The sequence below is a fragment of the Anthonomus grandis genome, chromosome 8, assembly GCF_022605725.1.
Source record: "Anthonomus grandis grandis chromosome 8, icAntGran1.3, whole genome shotgun sequence".
NCBI classification, from domain to species: Eukaryota; Metazoa; Arthropoda; class Insecta; order Coleoptera; family Curculionidae; genus Anthonomus; species Anthonomus grandis.
This window is the reverse complement of record NC_065553.1, coordinates 28,084,297-28,106,018: the sequence shown is the minus strand read 5'-3', so window position 1 is coordinate 28,106,018 and position 21,722 is coordinate 28,084,297. Positions and strand designations below refer to the sequence as shown.

The 21,722-nt window shown below is 35.4% G+C and overlaps 2 protein-coding genes across 3 annotated transcripts; one reads left to right on the top strand and one right to left on the bottom strand.

Annotated features, from left to right (window-relative positions):
• Positions 1-8,252: 8,252 nt before the first annotated feature.
• LOC126739427 (THUMP domain-containing protein 1 homolog) lies at positions 8,253-10,284 on the bottom strand. Of its 2 annotated transcripts, XR_007661616.1 has the most exons (3): positions 10,170-10,284; positions 8,548-8,599; positions 8,253-8,482 (listed from the first exon to the last, which is right to left on the bottom strand). XR_007661616.1 is itself a non-coding variant. In XM_050445108.1 (2 exons), exon 2 carries the CDS (start codon positions 9,951-9,953, stop codon positions 9,114-9,116), a length of 840 nt encoding a protein of 279 aa, XP_050301065.1. In that variant the 5' UTR covers positions 9,954-10,105; positions 10,170-10,243; the 3' UTR covers positions 9,108-9,113. The 2 variants fall into 2 exon arrangements, 1 of the variants encoding a protein (XP_050301065.1); XM_050445108.1 differs by lacking the exons at positions 8,253-8,482; positions 8,548-8,599 and adding an exon at positions 9,108-10,105 and having other exon boundaries at positions 10,170-10,243.
• A 387-nt stretch (positions 10,285-10,671) lies between these two features.
• LOC126739124 (putative nuclease HARBI1) lies at positions 10,672-12,189 on the top strand. The gene is made up of 2 exons (XM_050444652.1): positions 10,672-10,990; positions 11,788-12,189. Exons 1-2 carry the CDS (start codon positions 10,691-10,693, stop codon positions 12,187-12,189), a joined length of 702 nt encoding a protein of 233 aa, XP_050300609.1. The 5' UTR covers positions 10,672-10,690.
• Positions 12,190-21,722: the final 9,533 nt, after the last annotated feature.

Genomic DNA, 21,722 nt, shown 5'->3' with positions numbered 1-21,722 from the left:
AATACCACGAAGACGAACATCAGAAAGCTTCAGGTGATTCAGAATAAGTGTTTAAGGATGTTCACAAATGCGCCCTTCTTCGTAAGGAATGTTGATCTGCACTCTGACTGCAAACTTGATACAATTCAAGAATACATAGTTCATTCAAAAAACATTCAAAGTTCAAGGAAAAAGTCAGAAGTGTGGACAACTCCCTAATAGGAGAATTTCTCCTGAGACCAAGAGAAAACCGGCCATGGAAAGGCGTAATGTGATATTAGCCGCCGAATTCAAATACAGGGTGATTTTTAACCTATGCGCATAAACTTGGGAAATGATAGCTGATGAGTAATAATGATGAGATATCTATTTTTTTAAAATAAAAAACGTGTATTTTTTAACGTGTTTAATTTAAACTAATTTAAAGCAACTGTTTGAAGTTGTTTCCATTATTTTCGATACAGACTTGAGCTCGAATCCATGAAGACGTACATGCACGGGCTAAACCAGGCTGTAGGCGAATTGCGTCACCGATTTTCCAGAATAAAAGGTGCGATGAGCATCCCGTTCAGAATTCCAGCCAATACATTTACAGAAAAACGTTGTTGAAAGTATGTTCTCCGTGTAATATGCGGATTTCCAAAGCCCAGTAATGAGTGTTATGAAAGTTGAAAAAACGCGCGAAATTCCATTGCGCGTAAAATTTACCTCATTCGTAACTAAAATGTTCATGGTAAAGTTTGGGCCTAACTGCTGGTGATGTAACAACCACTCACAAAAGTGTACTCGAAGGGGCAAATCTCTTGGAAGTAGGGCTTGTACCCTCTGCACATGAAACGGGTACAGCAACTCGTGCCTTAAAAATTGGCCAACTTGTAGTTTGCGATATTCCAAATCGCGCTGCAATTGTCCTAGTGCTAATTCCAGGTTGTTTTTCGATAACTTCTAAAATATCCTCCTCCAGATTTAGAATGTGCCTAGGTCTAATAGCTCCTCCATCTTGTCCAGGCCGCGGCCGCAAATTGCCAGTTTCTCTACCCCGCTGAATAACACGTAAGAAAGCCCCACGTCTCGGGTGATATCTTCGGGGAAATCTTTGGGCATACAGATCAGCTGCTGCCACTGCATTCTGAAGCGTTTCTCCGTAAACCAAAACCATGTCGACAAGTTCTTCGTTTGTAAAAATGTGCGCCATTACATTTGACGCTTTTATTTTGTTCGTGTGAAAATAACGATCGAAAACGATCACAGCCACCAACAAACTAAGTACTGCTAAAGATTCCAAACAATAAATTTCAAACATTATGACTTGTTTACTATCAGTTATTAATAAACAAAATAAGTTCGTCTGATACACGTTCTGTTGTTTAACTTTATTTCGGTAACCAAAAATATTTAACTAAATTTTTTTCTCATTATTACTCATTATTGATCTTCATCTACCATTTCCTAAGTTTATACACATAGGTTGAAAATCACCCTGTATACTGACTAAAACAGTTCTTTTAGTATCTCAGGCTCTGTTTTCTCTGCGAGGAGTGGGGCTCGGGCTCTGGTTCCGCCCAAAGATAACTGGCAACCTTTCCCCGAAGCCTAATTACTCTTTCCTATCCTGAAAGTTAATCCGAAGTTAAAAAATTCTTTAATCCGAAGTTAAAAATTCTTTAATCCAACCTCAGCACCCAGATGCTACAGAGAAAAGTAATATAGGAGCTCAAAGTACCATAGCACGCAGTTACCACTGAGAAGACCGGCAAGAGCAACAACAGCTAGTCCGGAAGAAACCAGTGTAACAAAGGAAGGAACACAAAGGAAATTATCTTCTGATTATACGGTTGTGATAAAAATTGTACTGCGGTTCAATATTATACAGGGTGGCTAAACAAAAACGAAGCGGCGGCCAAAAGCATTAGTAGGTCGAATTATACCTTGTTTGAAAGATCCTTCGATTCTCTTCACGGCTCTACCTAGTTTAAAGGATTTTACTTCAGCGGTTCTCAAACTATTGACCATTTTATCAATTAAGAAGATGGCCGACATACGATTCCGATTTTCACCATACAAGCTTCATACCCACAGAACACAAATATATAGAGAGGTGGTGGTTGCATACAAACTGATCGAAATTCTTGTGACAAATCTGCTAGCGTCCTCTCGCTTGGCAACGGAAGCTATTGTAACTAACTTTACAGTTTGACGTAACTAATTGGACCAATCAAAATGGTAGAAAGGCGTGGTCCAATTAGGGCGGGAAAATTCAAATTTCATTCATTAATAAGAAATCTCATGTTATTATTTAATCGCAATATCCATAGCAAACACCTAATCATAAAGGTTACTTTTTGATTAGGTTTATTTACAACAGATTAATTTACAACAGATTAATTTACAACACCTAATCATAAAGGTTACTTTTTGATTAGGTATTGCAAATAGCATCATATATTGATCAGGATAAAATAAAATTCTTTAGCTTTATTTCACATACATATCTAAATGAGTTCATGTACTCCAATAATCAGTTAACAATAGTGTACAATATCACCAATTTCAAAATGGAAATAAAACAATGTTTTTCTTTAATACATTTATTATTTAATTTTCCTGAAAAATAATTCCTTGTAAAAAATGTATAATATAACAAAATAAAATTAAAATTATATACATAACATATTATAATTAATTATAACAGATATTATAAAAATTAGAATTAATCTAAAAGTGTTTAAAAGTATTTTATTAGCACTGAACTATGCCAACCCAATCAGATTAGAAAATATTGTGAAGATTTTTGTGTTATTTTCTTATCATACATGTAAAAATATTACCATTAGATTAATAATATCCCTATTTTACTAACACAAACAGATTCTATAGAGGATAACAATATATTAATAATAAATATTTTTTTGCAAAAATACAATACACAAAATAGTTATAAGTGTAGTACAAAACCATACGTGCAAATAAAAGGCCGACAAATTCAAATTTCTACAGTACAAATTCTAGTCTTCAACATTATGACCCGAAAAAAAAGGAACATTTTTATAAGGTATACCTAGTTAGTTAGTATACCTAGTTAGTATAGTTCACCTAGCAGACAATTAAGATAATCTGTTCGGATAATACTTAAGACTAATGACCTAAGTACTGACATTCATGTACTAAACCTACACAAGTTAAAAGAATACATAATCTATGTTATGTCATATTACTAAAAATGATTGAAAAAACTTTATTTAATATATTCTACAACTTATACATAGTATGGCATATATCACATACATAAAATACAGGGTGTTTGGCGGAGGGTTAGCCAAACTTGGTGGGCATTTAGATAGGCTCAGATAAAAGATATTTTCTTAATAAACTTGTGTTCTAAAAGTCTCGGGTTTTTTTATATCATGCCTTTTGACATCTTTAAATTTTGTCAGCATATTTTTCACGTTTTTTTTACATTTGTATTTAGTCTGTAATGTATCCTGAATCTAAAAAAATCAATATCAAGTACAAATAAAACCGAAATAATTCGTTTTGAGCTCAAAAAGTTAATACAAGTAGCAAAAAAGTTATGAAAGGTAACTTTAACTTGAGGCAAAAAAAAACTAAAATCTATCAAGATGTTCAGGTAGTTTTAAAAACATCTCCAGTTAATACTCTTTTCAATGATATACGATGTGTAACACAAAGCCGACTAACTTGCTACAATTCATGACTTTACGACGGAAAATAAAGTTAAAAAAAAATATTTTTTAAATTTTATGTATTTATTTCAAAATTACAAATTTTGTTGAAACTGCGCTCCCCTGGCTCTTATACATGCCCTACATCGCCGTCGCATTTCTACTGTCGTAAGGCGAAGTCGCATCTCTTCTCTGACGGTTAGAAGAGCGGCATTGATTCTTTGAATTAAGTGGTCTAGATTGTCAATATCCATCTCGTACACGAGTTCTTTCACACGTCCCCATACGTAAAAATCGAGAGGGGTTAAATCAGGGGACCGTGGAGGCCATGCGATGGGACCTGCTCTTCCGATCCACGAATTGGGAAAAGTATTGTCCAGAAATTCTCTAACGGCGACCCGATAGTGTGCAGGACACCCGTCATTATGGAAGACTTAACTTCATTAAATATGGGTATATCAGCAAATAATTGTGGGAGATCATTTTGTAAAAAATATAAGTAATTGTCCCCGTTGAGGTTTCTCGGCAAGTAGTGTGGACTTATAAGGTATCTCCCAATTATACCTGCACAAACATTAACACTGAATCTTGTTTAGAAAGACTTGGCTCTGGTCAAATGCGGATTTACGTTTTTGTTTTCCCAATAATGTAAATTATGTTGGTTAAATATCATGTAAATTAGCCGCTCAGAGGAAAAGTGATATATGTCAGTATTTTTTAATTTTTGAGTTATACCATTAATTATGTTTCTACTGGTCATATATTCAGTCGAAAACTGGTATAAGTCAAAATTTTAACTTAGCTAAGATAAGAGCTTCCTAACGTTATTTCTCTCAACGTAATGGATTCGTTCGCTGCAATAGTGGTATAAGTCAAGGCACCACGCTGTTCCAATGTCGCGCCAGGTCCTATTAAACTCGCTTTTTCTTGTTTAGTCAGGTTTTTTTAGTGTTATGGTACGTAGTGTGTAGATCAGTTACTGTAGCTAAGAAAAAAGATATGATATAACTTCTTCAGTGGATTTCCCCGATTTAGCATCAGTTCTTTCTGGACTTACTGACAAAAGAAGATGCTGTTGACAGTGGTCCATTATCCGATTCTGATGAAGATTAATTTGTTTAATAACTTGTTCTTACTCTCCTTACTGTAAGTTTAGTATGTAAGATAAGTAGTAGTAATGTTTTGCGCTTCAAGCTCTATATTTTTTGAACACTTTTATCAGTAAACATACTACAGCTATTATTTTTCTTTGGTTCATCAGTTTTGTGAAATTTGGTTAAGTTTTACGAGGAAAAGTGATATAACTCTCCAAGTTATACCACTTTTCCGCTATGTTTTTGAAAAAAAACTTACTGGAAGAATGACATTGGGCGGCAAAAATGTAATTAATGTTTACCATACGAAATTTTAGTACAGGGTTATTATAAATATGTACAAAAAAGTAAAGAATATGTTACTGTGATTTTTTAATTAATCCAGATGCAAAATATCAATTTTCTAAATTTCTACTTTAAGGGAGTTAGACCACTTTTCCGCTAAACGGTCCACTTTCAACGTCTGCGTGAAGCAAAAAGCGGCAAAATTGTACCCGTCGCTCATAGTCGGCTTGTAGAAGACCTAGAATAGAGTATCACGATGCCAGTAAAAATTGCGGAATTAAGTTGTTGATGTAGTATGAAATTACCTTGCACTGGGGTGTAATTAAAAGGATGCCTTCCTTCTGCATTGACAACTGCCATGCTTTCCATGTAGAAATGTTCAGATCTGTAGCTACTTTCCTTATACTAGTGGTGGGATCCTCATCGAATGCGCGAATTACGTTTTCATCTACAGCAACATCATACTGCCTCCGATTGATCCTTGGTTCTTGAAAATTTAGATTGCCTGTTTCTCTTAATCGACGAAAAGTGTTAGCAAAAGTGTTGTGGTGAGGCACACGCCTATTTGGGTATTGCTCCTCAGAAATTCTTTGTGCTTCTCGCGTATTACCATTGGCTCTTCCATAAGCAAAGACAATATCGGCGTATTCTTCGGTAGTTTATGCAGCCATTGTGGCGATAATGATACGAAAATAAGGAAAGTCACAAAAACAATATAAAAACTCAAGTAACAGCAACAATAACAATAATAACTACAGAAAGGATACAATACTAAATTAACGACTTGCGTACGTAAGAAAGCTAAAAAGTTACACCACGACAAATGTCAAATGACAACAACAATATGTAGCACATATTGTTGTTATCACAACAACAATCCCATAGCATGTTCCACGATCTCCTCATTTGACCATTTAAAGAATCGATGCCGCTTTTCAAACTATCATGGCATGTATTAGAGCCAGGGGAGCGCAGTTTTAAAAAAATTTGTAATTTTAAAATAAATATTTTTTTTTTACTTTATTGTCCTTTAAAGTCATGAATTGTGGCAAGTTAGTCGGCTTTGTGTTACACATCGTATATCATTGAAAAGAGTATTAAATGGACATGTTTTTAAAACTACCTGAACATCTTGATAGATTTTAGTTTTTTTTTTGCGTCAAGTTAATGTTACCTTTCATAACTTTTTTTGCTACTTGTATTAACTTTTTGAGCTCAAAACGAATTATTTCGGTATTATTTGTACTTGATATTGATTTTTTTTTAATTCAGGATACATTACAGACTAAATACAAATGTAAAAAAAAAACGTGAAAATTTTTTGTGATTTTTTTTTAATTCAGGATACATTACAGACTAAATACAAATGTAAAAAAAAAAACGTGAAAAATATGCTGAAAAAATGTAAAGATGTCAAAAGGCATAATTTTTTGAAAATCCTGAAAATAACACAAAATAAATTATATAAAAAAACCCGAGACTTTTAGAACACAAGTTTATTAAGAAAATATCTTCAATCTGAGCCTATCTATATGCCCACCAAGTTTGGCTAACCCTCCGCCAAAAACCCTGTATATTGTTAGTCTCCGATAATACTAACGACATAACTTGGAACTATAACATAGAAAAAAACATAATTTAAAGATAAATCCCTACAGAAAATAAAAAAAACAAGTTATAACAAAAACATTCACTCTGATCCATTCTGGGCGCTCAGCTCTGTTAATCTCTAACCTACGTCTCGTCTCACTGAACATAGGAAAGGTATGATGAAAATTTGGTGAAGAGAACTGATCAGAACAAAGTCTTAATAAAATTTACATTGCATATCTCTCTCCATGTTTTTCTTGTAATGGGGACTAAAGGAAATTGAAAAATCTTTTATTACTATATGTATCTGAACCATTCTTACATGAAGGATACTTACATGAAAATTTTAATCAATTTTTTAATTGTCGGAAGGAAATGAGAGGCCAGACATTTTAATATGTATTTATAACAATCAAGATAAAAATTAAATATTTGAAAGGTGAAACATCTTCATTGTAATCGACTTTGAGGAAAAGTACTAACCGGAAGTAAAAATGGGTTTGTGATGTCATAATAGCGGGTAATTGACAACGTCAATTCGAATTCAAATTCAATAGCGGGTAATTTAAAATTTGATTATGGCGTCAAATTTGAATTTCGCTCTACTATACCGTGCATTTAAAATTAGTAGGAAATGCGAGGTTCTTTCAGAAATTATAGTACAAAAATAGAAAGTGACAAGTCAAATCAAATCGTTTATTTCCATCGACATTATAAGACGACACTTTTTCAGGCAGATTGAAGTGTTAAATTGGGACTTTTTTGTCTCCATATTAAATAAATTCCTCGATCTGTCCCTTTTTCTGTTTGCGTACTATAATTTCTGAAAGACCCATACATTTCCTACTAGATGCATAGCAACCCATGGCTGGGTTTCAGAAATTTAACAAAAAATATTTACAAAATGTACTACTATAATATAGTAGTACATTTGAAGAAAAGCGATTATGGCAAAAAAATCACAAGTTATACAATAAAAATTAATAGTTGTACATCCTTGCTAAAACATTAAATAAAATATAAAAATTCTTCCAAGTTCCTTACTGTATAAACTTATAACTTTAATTAGGAACCTTGTCGCATCAAGAACAAACTTTGTAAGTTTATTCAGGGTATTACAAAAGGTTACAGTAAATAATGTATAAAGGCCAATAAAAATTTAATAAAATCACCAAAAAAATACTGCATATTCAATTCACCAATGATGTTCCTTAGTAAATATTATAAATTAAATAACTATCAACAAATTAGCAATGAAAGAGGAACAACTAAACGTAGCAGCAAAAACAAAAGATACAAAATTCACAATTTATACAATTAAAATTAACAGTGCTTATTACAATATTAAATAAAATATAAAAATTCTTAATTCTTCCAAATTCGATAATGTTTAAATTTAGTTTAATGAGAAACATTGTTATATGAAGAAAAAACTCTGCAAAATAGAGTTTATACAGGGTGTGGCAAAAGGTTATAGTAAATGTACAAAAGCAATAAAAATTTTATAAAATTACCAATGGATTACCCCTACTCAATTCACTAGTAATGTTCCTTACTAAATATTATAAATTATACAAATTAGTAACGAAAGAGGCAATAAGTAAATATGTTAAAAGTAAAATTTACAGGAGTTACAATTTTTCTATTTGCCTTTAAAAATTTCAGACTACAAGATTTGTAAAAGATCCAAAATTGGTCATGCATTGAAGCTGCTTAAATTGAACTTCTCTCAGGTTTGGCATCAGATTTAAAGTAAGTTTTGACATTGAGGCTGTCAAAAAGTATACAGAAACAGGATGAATTCTGCTCCATATTAAGCTTCACTGGGCCATTTATTTTGGAATCCAATGTCTAGAAATAGAAATCATAATTTGAAGTATTAATTTTTAAAATCATTCAAAAAAATAAAATCTTACCATATTTTGCCATATCCTAGGATCCGATAATATTACTAAAGATAGAATAATGCTGAAAATGACTTATTCTATAATATATTGTAGTTAGATTAAAGTTAAGGTATTAAATTTTTTTTTATATATTAGGCAATTTAATATTTTTAAGTACATAGTATAATATGGTTATATAAAACAACAGGTTTTTAGTATTGCAATTTTTTTCTTATTTTTAATGGAAAATAAAAATGCTAGTTTTAAATAGTTTATCTTTTACTTAGATATCTTTGTTCAATTTTTTTAGGTAGCACTAATTTTCATCAGCATTCTTTTATTTTATCTCTCTATTTGCTTTACTGCTTTAGTTGTCCTTCACCGAATGTGTTTATTTTTTGGTTTTTAGTTTAGCTGGAAAACTAGAATAGTTCAAAACTAATCTTTTTCACTTTTCTAGGATAATAATGTAATTTGCTGAAAAAGGACAATTTATTAATATTATAAAAGATAAGTTTACAAGCTTCAACATTGTTTTTTATTAAAAAGTACCAAAAATGTCATACTTTTTTATTAAAAAATAACAGCCATTTGTATCATTTAACTTCTTTATTTTCTTCACTCGTTTCTATTATGTCATCCTTATCAACAATATCATTTACATTAGCATCAACTGCATTAGTGCTTTCAGTATCACTAACAAAAGCTAACAAATTATATTTTTTATATTTAATAAAATTGGGTACTACCCCAATAAAAACGAAGCCCCGAACTACTTCTATAATTATTGAAATTTCTGCATTCTTGAGATCCACTTTATGCTCTAGATTGTGCAGCTTGCCTTGCTTGTCCACCATGTCCGCAATAGATTTAATAACTTCATCTCTTGAGACACTATTGTTATTTCTGTGATTAAAAACAATGGAATAAGTCTTTGATTGTGAAGAAAAGTGTTTCTTACATAATAGCTCAAAGGCCTTCTCGATATCTTTAAGATAAGCCTTACATGTGGTCTCAATTGGAATTAGGCGAAGCAAAAACTTTGTTTCCTGACTTTTCTTCTCAGATATTTCCTTAACAATACTTTCAGCCAGCTTGACTGGGTCTTCTAGGGTGGTTTTAATAAAAAGGAAATTTTTTGCACCCGAGTCAACTACTTGGAATCTTCTGGTCTCCTTTTTCTCTTTGTGTAGCTCCTGGAGCTCCTTTTGCAGATCATCCTCAACCTCAGTTTTTTCTTCTGAAACTTCAGTACTAACCTGGGGCCATAGTACATCAGCATATTTGTTTAACAAATTGTATGACTCTCTCACACAGTCTTTTTCTCTGTTGTTGCAGCTGCATAAGAATCCTTTTAGGTTAATGTCAATGGTCGGTCGTTTTTGGGCATTTCTATTGTAGAATTGCCTTTTGTACGGTTTCTGTACCTTGCTCATGATTGCTGAGAAAATATTACAGTGGCCGAATCAACAAAATTATTCAATGTTATGAGAAAGAAAAGTAGGGTTAGGTTAGGTTAGGTTACAACATAAACAGAAATTAGGCGGTCGATTTTTAAAGTATCCTGCGTTGCCAAGCAGGCCTAAAACTAGTCGACAATGGGGGAAATAAACGAGATACAAAGTTAATTTTATTTAATTTTATTTAAGTACCGTGTAATCCTAAGGAACAACCTTATCCCAGAAACTCGATATAGCAACCATTAGACGAGAAGTGGAACTTGAACTGAATAATAACCCTGCTTTACCAGAAATACCAAACGCGGAAGCACAAGCTGAACACCAGCTACTTGAACCAATTCAACAACTAAAGGGGGGTTTACACGATGCCAGTGACTTGAACAAGTTACTAGAATCCAGTTCCAAAAGCAAGTGCTTTGGAAGATAGTTCTTGTCTACATGATGCCAGTCATTTGATCAAGTAACTTGCATAAAATCCATTTTATCAAGTTTTTGTAGTGTAGGTTACAGGCGAGAATTAAAAACGTTAAATTTAAATGATGAGTGCGAAGCAGAAGGAATATGTTTTACTTAAAAGAAGCTTAATATTAGGTGTTAAAGTACTGATAGAGAAGTTAATTGACATTGTTCAGAGTGAATTAACAACAAATCCCAAGAAAAGAATTTGGGTTAGAAAATGGCTGGCAAGGAGAAGCACGCATGGTGCATCTAACATGCTTTTAAAGGAACTTGCCATCGAAGACGTTCAAGAATACAGAAACTGTATGAGAATGTCTCCTGCTTCCTTTGACGTTCTTCTGAAAAAAATATCGCCAGCTATACAGCGATCTGACACCACAATGAGAATGGCTTTACCTGCCAGAACAAAATTAGAAATTACTCTGTCATATTTAGCTACTGGAAATAGTTATCGAAATTTGCAGCAGCAATTCCGTGTTTCCCGCCCTGCAATTTCCAAGTTTATTCCAGAAGTATGCGATGCCATATACGATGCATTGGAGGATTTTATACAGGTAAATAATATCGTATTCCTTTTTTTATAAAATTAAAATCATAGTTTTCAACAGTAAAAAAATAATTATTCATATATCATATTATTCAATTAAACGTAAAATAACACATTATTCTTTAAACTGAAATCTAAATATTAAGTATGAATGAAAATAAAGTATATGATTCTAACCCCAATTATCAGTATCTAGATCAAAAGCGGATCTATATGCTTCGGAAAGAATATTGCTTGTGTTGTTATCTGCCGGTGGTAGGGATGTGTTGGGTGATTCTGGAGAAATCAAGGTTTCACCTGATTCCGGGATCGGCAAAGTACTAAATGCACTGGTGCATCTGGAAGAACCTAATGAGGTGCTTGTACCTTCTATATTTGACACTCTGGAACGAGTCAAAATATGCTGAATTTCAGCTTGAGCCGTGACGGCCGCTAAAAGGGGCAACTTATTTAATTGTGCAGCTACGCTCTTCCCGAAAATATCGAATTCATTTTCAGATGATTCCGTAGATTGTAGATCTCGAATAGACGTCGTTAAAGAATTTAAGTCTTTGATGCAACCAGCAACTTCTTTAATCTTGGACTTCGCTGCCTTATGGCGTTTTGGAGTAGGTTCATTAATAGCTCCACTAACATTCGCTTTTATTACCTCTGCTGCTAATGGTACTTCTTCGTGTGTTGCCTCTTCAACTTCATCTTCTACTTGTAATGTATTCGATCCATTATATGTTTCTGAAGCCTAGAAAATATCTCATATTCACACATTTGGCATAATAAGAAATTATTTAGTATTTTTTATTTTAGGTACCAAAAAGTAACAAAGAATGGAAAGCTATCGAAAGTGATTTCAACCATAGATGGAATTTTCCAGGATGTTATGGTGCCATTGATGGAAAACACATACTTATTCGAGCTCCTAAGAATTGTGGCAGTAACTTTTTCAACTATAAGGGACAAAACAGTATTATTTTTATGGCAATTGTAGACGGAAATTACAATTTTATATACATTGATGTTGGCTACAATGGAAGAGCCTCAGATGGAGGAGTTTTTGCGCAGTGTTCTATTTTTGCTGCTTTAGAAAACAATATATTACCGGATGGTGGATTTCTTGTTGGAGACGACGCTTTTCCGTTAAAGCATTATTTACTTAAACCATATTCAAAGAATGCACTTACTGTTGATGAAAAAAATCTTCAATTATAGATTGTCTCGTGCAAGAAGAATTGTGGAAAATGGTTTTGGTATTTTAGTGTCTAGATTTCGAGTTTTTGAGAAACCCATAGCTTGTGGACTATCATCAGTGGATAAAATAGTCAGAACATGTTGTGCCTTACATAACTGGCTTAGATGCACTACTGTAAATGAATATTTGCCAAAGGGATCCGTTGACGAAGAAGATATCGATCAAGGTAGAATTATTCTTGGAAGTTGGAGGTCAGAAGTAGCTGGTTTGCCATCAGTTTCACGTATAGGAAGTAATCATTCTTCACAATTTGCAAGAAATTTAAGGGATAAATATAAACACTATTTTATGACTACAGGGGCCGTTTCATGGCAGGAACGAATGATTTTTTAATTTCATTTTAATATATTTTGTATTCAATTACTAATATAGGTACATATAATAAAAAATATATAGTAGCTTCTTACTTACCAAATTACTGCATGTTACCCTTCTCTTATCCATTGTTTGTAAAAACATATGCATAACTGAAAACCACTTCATTTTTGGTTTATATATTTCATCGGCTCCGGCCCCAGAGCTTTGCGATTTCTTAATTTTTGCTACCTCTTGTACATACGTCGACCTTTTTATTTTGTTTTTTACATCTATTGGGCCAAAATTCTCGATTTCCATTGTTTCCACAATTCTTTTTATAGCCGACTCACGGGCTTGTTTATTTCTATAGATTACCAACTGTGTATTCCAAAGGCACTCTTCCTCCATATATAATTCTACAAACTTTACTGTGGTATCTTCAGTCCATTTTGCGCATATTTTGATAATATTGATTTTTGAGCATATTTTAATAACACCTACACTTTAAAACAATTACTAAAACTAAGTACTGATTTATTTACTAAAATCGAACGCTGGAATCATCGTGTCTACACAGGTTTAGTTAAGAGAATAGTGGGAGTGGGGGTAACCACTTGCTCCAGTAAATAGAAATGCTTTCTATTCACTGTACTGGAATCGTTACTAAAATCAGTACTGGAATTTAGTATTGGAATATATGTTTACACAATGCAAGTACTAAAATCCAGTGCTGGATTTTAGTAACTTGTTCAAGTCACTGGCATCGTGTAAACCCCCCTTAATGCTCACTGAAATCCGTGACAATGATACGCAAAATGTTGAAGAGAATCTTGAAAAACTGCAGGCAGAATTCAGAAGGGCATTGATGGAGTTCGATGGAACTAATCCGCTGCTTAGACCCCCAATACCAAAAGTGAATTCTTCACGTAGATTGGCAACAGTTCTGGAAACGTTGAACAACAATATTTTACCAGAACACCTACAGAAAGCTGGCAGTTTAGAACAGTTACACCTGCTGATCTACTGTGCAGCGACAGTTGTCACCAGAACTCTGGGTGTTAAGCCTAATGCTAAGCGTGGTAAAAACAATTTGGTATCAAGGGGACCACCGCCATGGGCAAGAAGGTTGCAGAACAGGATTGACTCCATTCGGAAAGATATAGGGCTCATCGCATTTATCGGAGGAGTGCGAACATCTAAGACATGAATGAGTCGTTACCAGCATCATGCCCAATATAACCCAGAAAATCGAACACCTGAAGAAAGTTTAGATACACTGAAACAAAAGTGATCGGTATATGCAGGACGGTTTAAAAGATATAAATCCAGCAATAGCAGAAAGCAGGACAACGCGCTTTTCGTACTCGGAGAAATCTTTTTATAGAAAACTTAGGTTTTCAACCAGTCCTTGCGAAAATAACTATCCAACCAGCGATAAAATTTCAACATTCTGGAGTAGTCAATTAACAACGACAACACCATGTAATAACCAGGCAAGTTGGATAGATGAAGAGCGACAAAAGTCTCAACTTTTCGAGTAAATGCATCATCAGCCATTTATCGTTGAAGAGGTCTCCACTATAATTAAAGGCCTTCACAACTGGAAAGCCCCTGGTCCAGACCACGTACATAATTATTGGATCAAAAAGCTGTGGTGAACCCACAAACAACTGACCACACTAATAAATGATCTGTTGATGGAACCGAACAAACTTCCAACGTTCCTCACTCAGGGATCAACTTTTCTGCTATCAAAAGATCCACAGAACACACAAGATCCAGTGAAATATCGGCCAATAACATGTTTACCAACACTGTATAAGCTGATAACCGCGTGTCTTACAGAGCGCATATACCAACATTGCGAGGACAACAACATTATTGCTGTTCAATAGAAGAGATGTGCTAGGGGAGACATGGGCTGTAAGGAGCAATTGACCATCGACTCCGTAATTTGCAACCAGGCCTATAGTAATAAGATAAATCTCTACACCGCCTATGTCGATTACAAGAAGGCTTCGATTCTATCCCACATAAATGGCTTATTGATGTCCTTAGGATATATAAAATAGATGAACGCATTGTGACTCTACTGGAGAGCACAATGGCGATATGGAGAACAACTATGCATCTACAACTTCCTACTGGAGAGAGTATTGAGACAAACACAATACCGATCCGTAAGGGTATATTTCAGGGCGACTCTCTGAGTCCACTTTGGTTCTGTCTAGCCATGAATCCTCTATCATCTCGACTCAATTCCACCTCTTACGGCTTTGCTATTAAGAAGAATAGTAGGGAAATCGCAAGAGTCAATCATTTGCTCTATATTGACGATCTAAAGCTAATGCCACTAGGTGCCACTAGTAATCAACTGGATCAGATGCTGAACATCGTGGAGGAATTCTCTGCTGATATCAGAATGAGGTTTGGGCTGGATAAGTGTCGTATTAACAACATTGTACGAGGAAAGATGCAGCCGGGATCCTTCGAGATGCAGGATGGCCAAACTATAGATGCCATGGAAGAGGGTGATACATACAAATACCTGGGAATGGTGCAGGCAGCGCGAATAGACCACCAAACAATGAAAGATAAAGTCACTGCTGAGTTTACAACAAGAGTAAAGCACTAAGTGAAAACGAGCCTCAACAGTAAGAATCTATTCAAGGCGTTGAATACGTATGCCTGTACAGCACTAACATATTCCTTTGGAATTGTGGGATGGAGCAAGACGGACATCCAGAACTTGCAACGGAAGGCACGAACATTATTGACTAAGGCTCAAAAACACCACCCTCGAAGTGCCACAGAAAGAACTACGCTACCAAGACATCAGGGAGGTAGAGGATTGGCAGACATTGGCAAACAGTTGGACCGACAAATTTCAGTTCTGAGAAATTTCTGTCATGAAAAGGCTAGATCGTCCGCTCTGCACCGTGCTATATGCGAGGTCGATGACTCTACACCTCTGAAACTAAAGAATCGCGAAATCGAAAGTCACCACGTCACTTATGGAGAAAAACATCGATCATGGGCACAAAAACCACTGCACGGGAGACACGTCAACGAGGTTAGCCAGGGACATGTCGACACCAACGCGTCGAACTACTGGTTAACTTCGGGACAACTGCTTCCCGAAACGGAAGGTTTCCTCTTGGCCATACAAGACCAAGTTATTCCAACTAGAAACTACTTGTGCATTATTTCGGATCCTTCAGTACAGAGTGACAAATGTCGATATGGATGCTAAGTGACAGAATTCATCCAACACATAACGGGAGGATGTCAAACGTTTGCCCAAACTAAGTATAAGGCACGTCATGACTGCGTGGGAAAAATACTGCACCAAGAACTTGCAGTTAAACTGAACCTCTTGAGGACGGACAAAGTTCCATATTACAATTATACTCCAGAGCCAGTTCTTGAAAATGGCGAGTATAAATTGTACTGGGACCGAACTGTTCTCACCGACCAAAGAACTGTCAACAATAGACCAGATCTTATCCTGGTGGATAAGCGACTAAGGAAAACCACGCTGATTGACGTTGCTCTACCTAATAACAATAACCTCCAAGGAAAACACAACGAAAAGATCATCAAATATCGAGATCTTAAAGGGCAAATCAGACGGCAATGGGAGATGGAGCATGTTCAAACAATTCCGATAATAATCTCGTCAACTGGAAAACAGGGTTCCCCGTAAAACGGGAGTGTGATTGCTGCAAGGCAAAAATCTATAATAATAATAATAATAATAATAATAAGAATAATAATAATAATAATAATAATAATAATAATAATAATAAGATAAGGATCCACAATTACTCTGCAAGAACCAAGCTCCCGATACCGCCATGGGAGACCAGACTTCAACGAAAAATTCAGAGGTTTCGAAAAGATATCGGCCAACTAACAGAATATCTGAGGGGGTACACGATTACACGAACAAACAGACTAAAACAGAAAGTTGATGAAATTTTGCAGAGAAACAACATCCACACTCGGTATGAACCAGAAAATAATACAGCTCAACAATGCCTGGATACTCTAAAACAGAAACTTTCCTAAATTAAGGGCGCCTACGAAGATACAAGACCAGTTATAACCGAAAACGTGACAATCTTCGTTTTGAAAAGGCCGAAAAACAATTTTATAGAGAGCTAAATTCAAAATCAGATCACCCAGATAAGCAATACCCCACGAAAGAACAAATTCAAGATTGGGCCAAACAACTTGCAACTCAAACAACATGCAATATCAACGCAAGCTGTGTTACTGAAGAGAAACAAAACAGTAACAAATATAACCAGATGGAACATCGACCATTCACTATCGAGGAAGTCAACCAGATTATCCAAAAACTGCATAATTAGAAATCACCTGGCCCAGATGGAGTTCATAACTTTTGGCTAAAGAAGCTACAGAGTATGCATCCTAAACTCTCAGAATTAATTAACCACGTTATTCTTAACCGACAGGAAATGCCAGCATTGCTAACGCAAGGAGTAACCTATCTACTGCCTAAAGACCAGAACAACACACAAGATCCGTCTAAGTACCGACCGGTAACGTGCCTACCTACTTTGTATAAAATTATCACTTCATGTTTAACACACCGCATTTATCAACGCTGTGAGGAAAACAACATCATACCCGCACAACAAAAAGGATGCGCTAAAGGTTCTATGGGCTGTAAAGAACAACTTATTATCGACTCTGTCATCAACAACCAGGCATATCACAACAAGAGAAATATTATTACTGCCTACGTCGACTATAAGAAAGCCTTCGACTCAGTACCACACGAATGGCTTATAAACATTTTAAAAGTGTATAAAGTTGATGGTAATACTTTGTCTTTTCTAGAGAGCGCTATGACAAGTTGGAGAACAACGATCCAGCTCGAAGTACAGGGTAAAAGCGCAGTACGAACAACATTCCAATTCGAACAGGAATCTTCCAAGGGGACTCACTGAGCCCATTATGGTTCTGCCTTGCTATGAATCCTCTTTCGAACCGTCTTAACTCTACCAACTATGGATTTAGCATCCGAGATAATAACACCGAGATTGCAAAGTTAAATCACTTACTGTATATGGATGATTTAAAAATAATGGCTGCAACTAGGAACCAGCTAAACCAAATGCTGCATATAGTAGAAGAGTTCTCCAACGACATCGGCATGCAATTTGGACTAGATAAATGCCGTACTCTCAATATAATCCGAGGAAAAATTCAGCCAGGCGAATATCAGATGCAGAATTTCCAGACCATCGAGGCCATGGGCGAACACGAAATTTACAAATACTTGGAGATGAAGCAATCACAAACGATTGAACAACAAACAATGAAATGCGAACTGACTAACGAGTTTGTGAAAAGGGTAAGACAAGTTTTGAGAACCAATCTCAACAGCAAAAATATGTTTAAGGCACTTAACTCCTACGCATGTTCAGCTCTTAGTTATTCTTTTGGGGTAATTAATTGGAGTAGGACAGGACAGACATAGAAAGGCTACAAAGAAAAGTGAGGACCCTACTTACTAAAACGCACAACCACCACCCTCGAAGTGCCACTGAAAGAACAATGCTTCTCCGCCACCTTGGAGGAAGAGGATTAATAGATCTGGGTACACAACTTGAAAACTTAAGATCCTATTTTTACAGACAAGGAGAAAATTCCACGCTGCATCTCGCAATAAATCAAATAGACGACTCCACTCCTCTACAACTTAAGAGCGAGGAAGCGCGCAGCTACCATCATACGGACCAGGAAAAACTCCGCATCTGGATGAAGAAGCCCCTTCATGGGCGGCATCCTAATGAGATCAGACAAAATCATGTCGACACTGCTTCGTCGAACTATTGGTTGGTATCAGGCAAGATGTTTCCAGAAACCGAGGGCTTTCTACTCACCATCCAAGATCAGGTTATACCAACAAGAAATTGTCTCAAGCACATCGTCAGAGATCCGTCCGTACAAAACGACAAATGCCGGTATGGATGCCAAACATCAGAGACAATCCAACACATAACAGGAGGATGTCAGGCCTTTGCAGCGACAGAATACAAAGAACGGCACGACTCAGCTGGGAACATTTTACATCAAGAGCTGGCAATGAAGTTGGAACTTATTACAACAGAGAAGGTTCCGTAATATAAATATACTCCAGAACCCGTAGTGGAAAATGACCGTAGTTAATAAGTTATATTGGGACCGCAGTGTACTTACCGATCAACATGTAAGGCATAATAGACCATATCTTATTTTAATAGATAAAATTTCCAGGAAAACAACTCTAATTGACGTAGCCATGCCGAACAACAATAATCTGCAAGAGAAACACACTGAGAAAATCGCTAAATACAGAGATCTAGAAATTCAAATCGGAAGGCAATGGAGAATGGATAATGTTCAGACCATCCCAATTGTTATATCGACAACGGGTGTAATACCAAAGAGTCTACTGGAATACCTTAAACAACTAGGAACTGGCGAACATCTATATAGGCACATGCAAAAGGCAGTACTACTGGCAACTGCTCGCAGCACCCGAAAATTCCTAGGAGATAACTCTACATTTCAGGTCACTTAAGGGCACTGAAAAGGCCCCCACAGACCACAGAGCTTAATCCTTTTGATATCGGAGGTATCTGGGATAAGTAAATGATCCCCCCCCAACTCCCTCTTAGAGGGAGTGCGAGCCTTAACTGGCTGTAAATAATAATAATAATAATAATAATAAGAATAATAATAAGCTTTATTTCCAACAGGTTACATATACCCAGTTACAGGAGAATCAATTAAATATATAAATGTACAAGTACGAATGCATGAACTGTATTAGATTCATGCAACTAAACTATAAAAGAATTGCTATATAATAAAAAAAGTAGTTTGAGAAAATAAATAATAAAAAATCAACACTAAATTAGGATAAGAATCAAGAATTAATTTAAATCAAAAGAGCAGAAAAAAATGAGTAAATAAATGTATTCAAACTAAATAACTAAAAATTAAATAAGTTAGCCTCCCCCACCGACCATACGCAGGTGACTCAAAATAAGTGCCAAATTGTCATGGTGAAGAATCAGCAATAGTGTTAAAGTTTTGACACATAAAGTGAATAGGACTCTGGAACAGAATGTTGGACCTGGCTGTGTCCAAGTTAAAAGCTGGACACTGTCTAGATCCTGGGCGTGGTATATGAAAGCGTTGATTGAAAAGGGAAAAGATGCGCAAATACTGTATAAAATTTCGTGACCGCGGCAGCCAGCCGTTCTTTGCTTTATCTAGCAATTTAGAAGCTAAGAGGTGGCGCCCCCATACGTAGGAATGATGAAACTCGCTTGGCAGCCTTGGTATTAAAAATTACCAGACATAATATCGCAGAGAAATGGGAGTTTTCGCATTGCGCTATTTCTGTTTGAGGACATATTCCCATATTCCATAGTATAAATTTGGGAGAAAATATTGAAAGGTTTAGTTTCATATTTTGTTTTTTTTCTAATTTTTAAGTATAAAATCTAATAAGTAATATATAAGACTTTAATTTCTTCCCGTTTGGGTAATAGATTATGATGTTCCTATGCTTTTTACATAAAAAAAAATGCTCTTAGTAAAAGTCGGTAAATGGTAAATATCACCGTTTTTGTGAAAATTGACGAAAAGCAAGTTATGAGATACAAAAATGAATTATCTATTATTATTAATAAACAATTAAAAAAAAATCTGGCGTAAATATAAAATAAATGTTTAAAAAAAGTTAAGGTAGCCACTTTATTAAATTGGTACTCAAATTAATTAACTGTCACTTTAATTACCTTGAGGCATAAAATGTTTAAATGATTTTAAGTGTAATAAAAAACCAACAAATTAACAATTTTAGAAACGTAAACAAATTTTACTAAAAATTGGTATTACAAAAATAAACTTAAAATATTAATTGCTTAAAATGCCGGTCGCCACGATCGATACATTTTATTATACATTTTATACATATTATCGATACATTAAGGTTGACGTGGTTAAAAATATCAGGCGTGGTTTAGATTACTTCAGCAGCTGCGGAAATTTTGGCCACCAGGTCTTCTTCTGACTCGACTGGAGTTTCATATACGAGACTTTTCATATGCCCCAAAAAAAAAATCTAAGGGTGTCAAATCTGTTGAGCGCGCTGGCCAGGTGACAGGGCCTCCGCGGCCAATCCAGTGCCTTCCAAAATTTTCATTTATAAACTCGCGGACAATAAGTGGAAAATGAGCTGGCGCTCCATCGTGTTGTAGACATAAGTTCTGTCGTATATTTAGAGGCAGATCATCTAATAGTTCTGGCCGTACATTTCTTAAAAAAATTAAATAAATATTTCCCGTTAAATGAGGAGGCAACATAATTGGACCAATTAAGCGTTCTCCAACAATGCCGGCCCACAAATGATCGAAAACTTATGTTGATAGCTGCTAAAATGAATACCATGGGTATTCATCATCCACCAAGGGTTTTCCTCACTTCACACATGATTATTCTTAGAAATAAAAATGCCTTCTTTTGTAAATAAAGCATCGTCAGTAAAAAGGACATATTTTGGAAATTGAGGTTCTTCTGTACACCGGTCAAGAAACCACTGGCAAAAATTCACGCGGGGCCTAAAATCATTGGGTCCTAATGATTCCACCTTTTGCAGATGGTAGGGCCGAAGAAGCTATTCATTAACAACGTTCCATACCCTAACATGATTTACATGCATCGCATCAGCAACTGCTCGAGTATTTACTGATGGGTTATCTTCAAATCGCTGAAGCTTCTTCTTCCTCAAAATCCGGGATTCGGATGTTCCTTTGCGCGCCATTATCGTTTTATTTTAACAGAGCCAGTCTTCCTGAGCCGTTGATTGACCCTTTCAAAAAGTGTGTGAGCTGGGATTCGCCTTTCGGGAAACCACTCTTCATATAGTCCAGAAGCAGCTCTACCATTACATCGAACTTCCCCATAAATTAAAAGCATATCGGCGTATTCAGCAAAAGTGTAATCCATTACTTAACCATAATAAAAAAGGGAATTAATATCATGTAAAACATACTGACAGTGACAAATTTAAAAAATACTGACAGTGGCAATGAATTAGCATTATTATTATTATTATTAAAATAATTAATTCAAGATACAGCATCTTAGTTTGGTTTTAGTCAATTTC

Coding starts and splice junctions, on each gene's coding strand:
- LOC126739427 (XM_050445108.1), bottom strand. CDS start 9,953: ATGAGCAAGGTACAGAAACCGTACAAAAGGCAATTCTACAATAGAAAT.
- LOC126739124 (XM_050444652.1), top strand. CDS start 10,691: ATGCTTTTAAAGGAACTTGCCATCGAAGACGTTCAAGAATACAGAAAC. Junction 10,991..11,787: donor CATTGGAGGATTTTATACAG/GTAAATAATATC, acceptor TTTTTATTTTAG/GTACCAAAAAGTAACAAAGA.